General features: G+C 38.2%; 1 protein-coding gene across 2 annotated transcripts in view; it reads left to right on the top strand.

Annotated features, from left to right (window-relative positions):
* sdk1a (sidekick cell adhesion molecule 1a) overlaps positions 1-12,040 on the top strand; it is a 452,163-nt gene that overhangs the window by 371,194 nt on the left and 68,929 nt on the right. For both annotated transcript variants that reach the window (XM_073838832.1, XM_073838837.1), the window contains exons 26-28: positions 1,412-1,527; positions 2,841-3,030; positions 11,734-11,832. In XM_073838832.1, coding sequence (XP_073694933.1) covers positions 1,412-1,527; positions 2,841-3,030; positions 11,734-11,832 — 405 coding nt within the window. The remainder of the gene's footprint in view (positions 1-1,411; positions 1,528-2,840; positions 3,031-11,733; positions 11,833-12,040) is intronic.

The raw sequence follows: 12,040 nt of genomic DNA on the forward strand, positions 1-12,040 counted from the left end.
TAGTAAATCAAATGTGTTTTTTTCCCCCATTTAATTATATTTCCACTAGGTAGAAAATGGTTAGTCTGATCACTTAAGTAATAGTTTCTTCTCTCAACAAGCCACAATATTTGAGGAGTTTGTTTAAATCCATAGCTCTTAGTATGAGCAAGCACCTTTAATTACAAATACGCAAAATACCGGAAGTTGTGTATTCCTCGAACGAAAACCCATAAAATGCATTGTTAAACTGTTTAAAGGCTACATGATATTCTAAACCCATTTAAAATCATATTAATTCACAATACTGTTGTGAATTCACAAACGCTACGATTCAATTAAATGCAAATATGCAATGCAGGATAGGAAATGTGAACAGCAAATGCTGCTCCACACAAACTGTTATCATTTACATGTGTGGAGCATCTCAAACTCCATCTATGCATATTGCTGTAGGTTTGGGTTCATTATAACACTCATCTGGGAATGCAACGTGCGCAGTTTCATCAGATTTGTGAGGTATATCATTTAGAAACCTACACAAACACAGGAGAATACATCAATATCACTCTTCGTCACGATTTCAAAATAAAAGCTCAAACCCTTATTGTTTTACACGTGTTGTAAAGAAATTGCCAAATTTTAAAAAAAATAGGTGGACATTTGAATTAAATGTTTAATCAATATTAAACAAGGATTAGATTGCACAGTAAAGTGTAAAAACAATCGTCAGGCCATTGGCACCCTCTGCAGGCATTTGATATAATTCATAACATACTTTAATTCTATTGTTTTTAACACATTATGTATCTTCACAGTTTTGTTCAATTTTGATACTTTATTTGAACCAATTATTATTCCCTCATTGTATTATATATGTATTATATATATTAAAAGCTATTGTTTGCTTAGGTCTTTTTTTATTACCTCAATTATCCGATCACTCGATTAATCGTTAGAATAATCAACCGATTACTTGATTACCTAAATAATCAATGGATAGATTCAATGTTGTTAAGCCCAACTAAATTGTGCCATTCAAACAAATTGCAATTCCATTTGGTACCACTAGTGGATGATCATTTGGATGGCTGCATTTGGATAACTGTAATCATAAAATGAAGTTTGTCTGTGGAGGGAGTCATTATATAATTGTTTGGCTAATAGCCCACACATAGTAACGTTTTGGGCTTGTCGTGCTGCCTGATATGAGGCCTGGTGTTAAAGGTTTGCCGTCTTTTATTGGTCTGTTCACTGTTTCCTCGCGCTCATGCTCTTGTTTGCTGCTCACAGGCTAATGCTGTTTGCTTTCTTTTTTCCCTTATGACATTGGAGAGGTGACTAATCCACGTGAGTTTACTCAGTACTCGGGGCCGTGTGTTAAGGCACAGTGCGATAAGGGAGTGTGATTTGTCTTTCTCTGTTTGCGTAGTGCCGTCGGGAGCTCCGGAAAATGTGACGGCGGAGGCCATGAGCTCCAGTCGCATCCTGGTAACCTGGGGCCCGGTTCCTGAGCACGAGCAGAACGGCAACATCCTCGGATACAAGGTGGTTACTCATGAGAATACCTTCTGGGTTGTTGTTTTGTCATTTTTACATTCTCTGTGATTTCACACAAATAAAAATGACCTCAGACTGATGTCAAGTAGAGCACTGAGGTACTCTGAAACAATGTCTGCTGAAGGAGCCCTTGGCTCAGTATAATAAGCGTCTCAGAAGTGAATAAAGGCTTTTTTCATGTATGATCGACCCCTTAAACTCTGTTATGTGTGATGAAATGACATGAAAGATTGGAAGTTTTTCCTCTTGAGGAAAATAAGCATTGTTTTTATTTTTTCATTGAAACCCAACTTTTCCTATAATAACTTCTAAAATGAAGCCATCAAAACAAACAAACAAACCAAAAAAAGTGTGTGTGTGTGTGTGTGTGTGTGTGTGTGTGTGTGTGTGTGTGTGTGTGTGTGTGTGTGTGTGTGTGTGTGTGTGTGTGTGTGTGTGTGTGTGTGTGTGTGTGTGTGTGTGGGGCCCTGGACCACAAAACCAGTCATAAATAACACGAGTGTATTCGCAACAATAGCCAACAATACATTGTATGGGTCAAAATTATTGATTTTTCTTTTATGCGAAAAATCATTAGTATATTAAGTAAAGATCATGTTCCATGAAGATATTTTGTACATTTCCTATCGTAAATATATCAAAACTTAATTTTTGATTAGTAATATGCATAGCTAAGAACTTCATTTGGACAACTGTTAGCTCTCAGAAGATGTCTCAATTTATCTAAAAAAATTCTGAAAGAATTTATATTGGTTTTGTGGTCCAGGGTCACACATATCTATATATATTTGTTTGAAATATGGGACCATATGATGATAAGTCAAGAGGAAAATCAAGTTGTTGTTTTTTTTTTTAAGTTTGACTATATGTCATATAATACCATTACATGTTTTTTGTCTTAGAAGCCCTATAAAGCAGTTACTGTTTGTTCCCGTACCTTTTCATTTTCATTTTAAATAATGGAATGGTTTATTAATGAATTAATTGAAAGTCTGACCCATGCTGAAAGACAAATATTTGCAGTTATATCTTGATGTGCACCCATATGTTCAGAGAAGCTTCTCTGGTTTAAAGTCAACAGTAATTAAGGCAGGAGGCTTTATGGCGAGAAAAAAAAAACAACAACAGCTGCCTGCTGAACAGTGGACCCAGAGGAACAAACCTCATGCCATTCAGTCTTACTAACAGCTATCCCTGTGTGTTTCCATTTAATGTGATCTTAAATTAAAGTCAGCCACAATCACAAAATCACACAACAGTGATGTGAGCTCTAACCATGCTTAATATGCTCATTCTTTCAGGTTATGTACAACGAAAAAGACTCAGACTCGGAGGCACAGGTAAACGTGGTTAAAGGCAATCTGACGCAGTCTGTCTTACTGAGGAACCTGCGTAAATACGTCCAGTATGATATCCAAGTTTTGGCTTTCACACGAATTGGAGATGGCCAGCTCAGCAGCCCCCCAGTCCTGGAGAGGACCAAGGATGATGGTGAGCAAGTTTTCATGTTTCACCACTGAGATTCAATTTAATGACCACATAGAGAGTTTAAAGAAATGCTTCTCCAAAAATTCTGTCATTATTTATCCACTTTCATGTCATGCCAAAACCATATGGAACATAAAACTATTTTTAAAGCAGCTCATACAACAGTTCATCGTCATTTCATCTGTTCATCAGGCTGCAAAAAAATGACAAAAAAACACCAAAGAGCATCTTAAAAGAAGTCATCAACTTTTGTGTGATGTTCCAAGTCTACTGATGCTACACAAGTGCTTTGTGTGAGAAACAGATGGAAATACAATTCATTATTCTCTAATATTATTTTTCCCAGTGAGTTGTGAAAAATGCTGTTACCAGAACATTGAGAACTTGAGAACCAAAATAAATGAATAGATTTGTTTTTGACCCTTTTCTTATTACCATTTGATTCGGTTGACAAATTGGACTGATTCATTCACAAATATGGGTGTAACTGTCAACAGTTTTCAGGAAATCACTGGGGAAAATGATTAATGATGTAAATTTTGCTTATTCCTCATATAAATTGTGTGACCTAAAAAGACTATGGTGGTGCTACTTAAAGGGATAGTTCACCCAAAAATGAAAATTCTGTCATTAACTTTTTCCCTGCCAAACACATAATTTTCGGGTCTCTGTGTTTTCTCTGTTATACATTCAGGGACACTATTACGCATCTCCTGAATTAGTCTAAAATGTGCCAATCAAAAACACAAATGAGGAAGACGCAGAAATGAGCGATCTCATATATAAGCATATGCAAATAAAAAATAATGTGATCGTCAACACTAAGCCTTATAAAAAATTAAAACTGCCTAATGTTAGTGAGTGGTAAAGGCCTGTGCAAGCTTTGCACTGTAAAAATAATGTTTCAAAAAGTTGTTTTAACTTAATATAATTTGTTACCACACTTCCTTTTTTTATTTAGTCAACTTGAAATTTTAAGTTACATAATGTTAATTTAAGTGACAACTGGAATATTTTAGTTGACTAAACTAAAGATTTTAAGGCAGCGGGGTAATAAATTATTTTAAGTTGAAACAAGTTAAGTTTTTTTACAGGGTGGGAGTGCTGATGAAAAGGATCTCCTGCATCTTTGCTTTGAAAATGGTACTGAATATGATACAGATGTAGTATTTAATAAAAATGCTATTCTCTCAGCTTTTTGCTCAAAAGTTTTTTTTTTATTATTATAAAGAATGCTAAAAGCTAGAATAAATTTTTTTTTTTTAAGTCAAGGGTCTGTTTTTTATTTTGGTGTATTGCATGTTCAGATATTTATACAACAAAATATTCTGGGGGCCAATAAATTTTAGTGAAAATCATCAAAAATGCTGGTGGTAACTGGCAACTTTTTTCAAAAAACGCTGGTTGGCAAAGAGTTAGTTACTCAACCTCATGTCGTTCCAAACCCATAAGACCTTTCTTCATCTTCAGGAACACAAATTAAGATATTTTTGATGAAATCCAAGAGCTTTCTGACCCTGCATAACTTACACGCAACTGACACGTTCAAGGCCCAGAAAGGTAGTAAGGACATCGATAAAATAGTCCATGTGACATCAGTGGTTCAACGGTAATCTTAGGAAGCTTTTGTGCCCAAAGAAACCAAAAAAATGATGACTTATGCATGTGTTGTGGTACTGTTGTAAACCACTGATGTCACATGGATTATTTTATCAATGTCCTTACTACATTTCTGGGCCTTGAACGTTTCAGTTGCATTGCTGTCTATGCAGGGTCAGAAAGCTCTTAGATTTCATCAAAAATATCTTAATTTGTGTTCTGAAGACGAACGAGTGTCTTACAGGTTTGGAAAGACATGAGGGTGAGTAATTAATGACACAATTTTCATTTTTGGGTGAACTATCCTTTTAAGGGGTTTGTGTGTGTGTGTGTGTGTGTGTGTGTGTGTGTGTGTGTGTGTGTGTGTGTGTGTGTGTGTGTGTGTGTGTGTGTGTGTGTGTGTGTGTGTGTGTGTGTGTGTGTGTGTACCTGGTATTCATCACGTTGCGGGGACCAAATGTCCCCACAAGGATAGGAATACCAGTAGATTTTGACCTTGTGGGGACATTTCTCAGGTCCCCATGAGGAAACAGGCTTATAAATCATGCACAATGAGTTTTTTTGACGAAGTAAAAGTATGCACAATCTCCTGTGAGGGCTAGGTTTAGGTGTAGGGTGATAGAAACTACGGTTTGTACAGTATAAAAACCATTACGCCTATGGAATGTCCCCATAAAACATGTAAACCCAACGTGTGTGTGTGTGTGTGTGTGTGTGTGTGTGTGTGTGTGTGTTTGTTTTTGTGACATATCAGGACACAAATTGGTGTAATAACATAGGTATGACATAGGTATTACAAGGAGAGGGTGACTTATGAGGACATTGCCCATGTCCCCACTTTTCAAAAGGCTTATAAATCATACAGAATACGTTTTTTTGAGAATGTAAAGATATGCACAGTCTCCTGTGAGGGCTAGGTTTAGGTGTAGGGAAGGTGTAGGGTGATAGCAAATATCGTTTGTACAGTATAAAAACCATTACGTCTATGGAATGTCCCCACAATTCACAAAAACAAACATGTGTGTGTGTGTGTGTGTGTGTGTGTGTGTGTGTGTGATTTGTGTAGCAAAAACATCACTTAACTGTCGATGTTTTAAAAAAATACACATTAAGAATACTTCTAAATACAGTATTTAATTTTTCTTCCAAGTCATACAGGTTTAAAACCATAAGGGATGAAAAAATGACCGAATTTTCATTTTTGGATGAAGTATCTCTTTAATGCTGTAACTCCGTTTTATGTGCATGCTCCTTGACCAAGCAGTGTAAGTTTATGAGCTGTCATGAGTAATGGGCATTTGCTCTGCGCACGAGGAGTGCACAGATTGATGCGGCCTTGGGTTTTATAGAATAAAAAAGATGAAATGGCATTTAGTCTTAAGCTCTTTCAGACACTTTTTTGAAGGTCTTCTATAGCCTTTGATGCTGCATTTGTTTTTGTTGTACATTCTGTACCTTAGCGTTTGCTTGGAAGATTCACTCACTGTCTTTTTCAAGAATAGATTTGGTATAGACATACAGTAAACTTAATACAGACAGCAGAAACACTGTTGGCCTCCAAATGTTAACTTTATGGACTGCAACTTAAATAGACTTTGAAGGGCTAGCTGAATTTGAGGAATGAAAGCTTTCAGAAGAGACGTATGATAGTTTGCTATCCATTACAACAGTGATTCACTCTGGTCAGGATTACAGATAGATAACCACTGGAACTAATGCACTCTTATATGATTGCTATACAGCCAACAGGGCCATAAGGGACAGACTACAGCAGAAATATGTTTTTAGGAAACGGCACAAATAAGGCCCCCTCAAGGTTGTTGCAAGGAAAACAATTGATATACGCGGTGTACCATGAGATTTGTCAGATAAAGCAATATGGAATCCACATGAATTGAAGTGCTGAATTGTAATTTGTCTCTTGTTCAAAGTTGATTTAATTCATTCAAGCATGTTATACCTGGAAACTTAATATTAAATATAAACCGTCTGCCATCGGTTGTTTACTTAGAAATTGTTTTTGTTATCTAGATATCTCAATGGAAAAGGAGGAATAAAATATATTATTGAACTAGACTGTAACCACACATGCAAGACTAAGACTAAAGGGAATCAAATGTAATCGTCATTTGAAAGACCCATATCAGCCAATTACTGATCTGAAAATTGAGAGGGGCAACTGCATCTTATTTTGATTGAAGATCCGCCAGTTGTTTTCTTGCAAAAACGTCATATAATATTGATAATCCATTACAATACTGAATCAAACATATAACTCAAATTCAGTATAATATAATTTATATTAAGTAAAAATTTTGTCAATTTCCAACCATAAATATATCAATAATTAATTTTTGATTAGTAATATACATTGCTAAGAACTTAATTTGGACAAGTTTAAAGGCGATTTTCTCAATACTTAAATTTTGCACCCTCACATTCCAGATTTTCAAATAGTTGTATCTAATCATATATTAATAGCAATCTTATTTATTCGGCTTTCAGATGATTTATTAATCTCAATGACCAAATGACCGCCATGTCATTTGTGTATTGTTAATGTAAATATTATAAGTCAAAAGCTAAAACAACACTGTTACTGAATCACACACCTCACATTGTGCAGTTTTGTGCATTTTAGCTTGCCTCACAAACCAGGAATCTTATCACGAGAGAGGACGTCATGGGGGATAGCGATAGAAGCCTTTTCCCCCGGCTTGTGAGAGCCATTTAAAGAAGCCCACTATGTGAAATACAGGGGTCAGCCCTTAATCCAGCCGGCTACAGAGTCACATTAATGGAGTCTGCACGCCCGCGGTCAGCTCTGTGCTGCTCTCTGAATAAGAGATAACAGGTCTCTTTTAAACGTGGCTGTAAATGGAGCTCCCCCTTGACAGACGCAGAGAGCTCGGGCCATTTCACCGCCACACTTTTATGATGGAAGCGCAGGGCCCGGACAGCATGTCCCCCCGTCTGTGCTCACTCGACCTTGGCAGCAATTATCTGTGTGTTTGCCTTTTAAATTCCCCTCCAGAACAGACCTCATTAAGGACTGATAGTACAGCACCGTTTTATCAAGGCCCTGAACGGCGTGCACAGGGGGTTGGAGACGCTACGGGCTGTCCGTCCTGTTTCGGCCGGACGCGAGTGACTGTCCTGGCTTTTGTCTGCAAACCTAAACATTCTGTAATTGGATTTAATCAGAGCCGTATGAATTGTATAAATTGGGCGTTTCTTCTTTGCACTGCGATTAGATTGGCACGCCTTAAAGTTGTTAGCGTTCGCACGTCTCCAAAAAGATTGGCAGGAAAGTGCGTTTATTAGTGACTCGCTTAAAGAAGTAATTAATAAACGGATTTTCTAATTGTAGGTTCACGCAGAGTAAATGCACTTGAGTCATGAGTCTCACATCATAAGTAGTTAAAAGACTCCTCATGTGCATGTAATCTCCATATAAGCCTCGTGGCACGCGGAGGGCTGATAGCAGGATGATGAATGTTAGCAATACATTGGCAAGGGAAAGAGGTGTCTTGGGAAAAGCGCGCTCTACTGTAAGAGCTTCTTCTTGTGGACATGTGTCCCTATGGTCCCACACACTATGACTGCAAAAAGCAATACAAATCAAATCGCTGTCAGATGTGTTAGATTTATACGTTCCTTAATGTCCAGGAAATGAAACATAGAATCCGCCTAACCGACCACATCAACTGGGGGAATCCAGAGAGAAATAAGGAAGCGGTCGAGAGACGGCACAACGTTGATTGTGTTTGTTCCACATTTGTACAGCACGGCGATTCGTGTACAACACAGTGGCAGTGCTGTTTCCTGCTTATGTGTGTGTGTGTGTTTACCTCAGGCACAGCACCGGCCCACCACCGTTATTGGATTCCCTCTATGTTATCTGTCGCTCCACGGGTGTCCTGTTAATGGATGTATAGGCCTGTCACAGATGCCTTGGAGAGAAGGGAAAGTGTGTGTGTTTAGAGGTGAGACGCACCAGCAGGGGAAGGAAACATCCCCCTTAATCAAGGCCTTTAGCACAGCCTTCTTTTAGCACTGGTGGCACACTGTGTCCTTCAGAGTAGGGCGCAACAGTCATTACATCCTCCAGCCATCATTGGTCTCCTCCTGTAGGCAGCAGATCGCCCCTTGGCAATGTTTAGCTTCAGTCTTAACATACAATGATAGAGCTCTGCTCATCTAGCAGAGCATGTGACTCAGCGATGGCCCACTTTAGGAGGGGTAGAGTGAGTAGGTGTGCCATGTGGCAGCCCTCGTGGACCAGCATGGATCTAAATACTCTGGTCAAGGACAAGACGACAAAGTCTAAGGGGAGAACGACCAGATTTTTGCAGCCCGCTGGCCGACAGCTAATCATTAGTACTGTTTGCTAGAGCAGATTTGAGCAGATTTGAATTAACATACCACACACACTACATAGACTCATGCATATAAATTATTCTTCAGATGACTTGTGGACTTGTTTTACAGAACAGAACTGCTCAGAGAACCTTAGCAACCACATAGTAACACCCTGACAGTCGCCCACAACACCCTAACAACCACATTCTCTAGTAATGTGCTAACAGCCACTTAGAACACTTAGAACATTATGTAGCAACTATTTGGCAACCACCCATAACACTGTAACATTGTGCAAACAACCACTCAGAACACTTTTGCAACCACATAGCAACACCTTGACAACCACGCAAAAGATTCTAGCAACCACATTCTGTAGTTATGTGCAATCGACCACTTAGAACATATCAAGAAATTACATAGCAACACCTTGACAACCACCCACAACACACTAACAACAATATTCTGTACTAAAGTTCTAACATTCACTTAGATCATCTCAAGAAATTACATAGCAACACCCTGACAACCACCCACAACACCCTAAAAATTACATTCTGTAGTAATGTTTTAACAACCACTTAGAACATCTAAAAAATGGCATAGCAACACCCTGGCAACCACAATATGTAGTAATGTGCTAACAACCACTTAGAACACCTTGACAACCACTCAAAACTTTCTAGCAACCGCATTCTGCAGTAATGTTCTAGCAACCATTTAAACCATCCCTAGAAATTGCATAGCAACACTCCATAACACTGTCCTAACAACCACTCCGAACACTTAACGACTGCATAGCAACACCCTGACAACCACCCACAAAACCTTAGCAACCACATTCTGTAGTAATGCGCTAACAACCACTTAGAACATCTCAAGTAATAACATAGAAACACCCTGACATCCACCCACATCACCCTAGAAACCACATTCTGTAATAATGTGCTAACAACCATATACAACATCTCAAGAAATTACATAGCAACAATTTGTCAACCACCCAAACACTATAACATTGTGCTAACAATCACTCAAAACACTTCACAGCTGCATAGCAACACAATGACAACCATCCACAATCACATTCTGTAGTAATGTTCTAACAACCACTTTGAACACTTTTGAAACCATATAGCAACACCTTAACAACCATTAAAAACATTCTAGCAGTAATATTCCAGCAACCATTTAGAACATCTCTAGAAATTACATAGCAACACTTCGGCAACAACCCGTAACACTGTAACAGTGTCTTAACAACCATTCAGAACACTTAACAACTGCATAGCAACATCCTGACAATCACCCACAACACCCTAGCAACCACATTTTGTAGTAATGTGCCTACAACCACTTAGAACATCTCAAGAAATTACATTCTAACAATTTGGTAACCACTTATAACACTGTAACGTTGTGCAAACAACCACTCAGAACACTTTTGCAACAGCACAGCAACACCTTTACAACCACCTACAACACCTAGCAACCACATTCTGAAGTAAGGTGCTAAAAACATTTCACATCTCAAGAGATATCATAGCAACATTGGCTACCATCTATAACATTGTAACACTATGAAAACAATCACTCAGAACATATAACAATCATGTAGCAACAACTTGACCACTACCCACAACACCCTAGCAACGACATTCTGTAGTAATGTGCTAACAATCTCTTAGAACATCTCTAGAAATTATATAGCAACACTTTGACAACCACCCATAACACTGTAACGGTGTGCAAACAACCACTCAGAACACTTAACAACCATATAGCAACACCCTGACAACCAACCACAACACCCTGGCAACTACATTCTGTAGTAATATGCTGACAACCATTTAGAATATCTCAAGAAATTACACACCACCTCTTAGATAACCACCCATAACAATGTAACATTGTGCTAGCAACCACTCAGAGCCCTTAACAACTGCATAGCAACACCCTGGCAACCACATTCTGTAGTAATGCGCTAACAACCACTTAGAACATTTCAAGAAAATACATACCAACAATTTGACAACCACCTAAAACTCTGTAACATTGTGCAGTCAACCACTCAGAACACTTTTGCAACCGCATAGCAACACCTTGACAACCACTCAAAACATTATGGCCACCACATGGCAAATCCCTGGCAAACACCCACAGTATCCTAGCGACTACATACCGCAGCAGCATGCTGACAACCACTCAGTGGTAACCACTCAGAATACAGTGGCAACATGCAACCAACCACTAATGCAACACTCTAATTATTTTATAGTAAAGCGGATCAGGGAACAGAATTTCCGTGCACAGATGGATGGAACATGAGCGTTCACTCCTACAGATGGAAAACAGCTGACTTTCCACTGACAAGATTTAATCTGGAATATATTCATTAAACTGCCATAGTTTGAGTGCTGTCATAACTGTCTCTTTTTCTTCTCATCTCTTATGTTTTTGTCTCCTTATGAATGTTACATTTTGTTGTTGTTGTCCTTTTCAAACCACATTTTTTTATAATGACCTTATCCTGACGTAAATACCATTTCAGAGGCTGTCTCAGAGGGCCGCTGCTGCTTTGAAAGCGAAATAACCTCTATTAAAGCTCTCTGATTTGGGCTTGTGATTCAGCTATAATTCAAGAGAAAGCCTAGGTTTCTGTAAAGTGTATAGGTGTTGTAATTACTGCAAGAGTCATGTAATGATAAAATCTCATCTTTGGCCTCTCCTTTTCTCCTTCAATAGTTCCCGGACCACCTGTGAGACTTGTGTTCCCGGAGGTGCGTCTGACAGAAGTGAGGGTGGTCTGGCAGCCCCCTGTGGACCCCAATGGCATAATTATGGGTAAGAGAAAATAATAGGTAATTTCTTTCTCTATTATACAGTGAAGAAATTAGATGTAAAACAAATTGAGATTTTGACTTTTTTTCCCCAACATATTCTTGTTATATTATTACAATACTGTTCAAAAGCATATTCGAAAGATTTCACAGGAATAAATTATATTTTAAAATATATTAATTATTAATTTGCAATAATATTTCACATAATT

Source organism: Garra rufa, chromosome 1, assembly GCF_049309525.1.
Source record: "Garra rufa chromosome 1, GarRuf1.0, whole genome shotgun sequence".
NCBI lineage: Eukaryota > Metazoa > Chordata > Actinopteri > Cypriniformes > Cyprinidae > Garra > Garra rufa.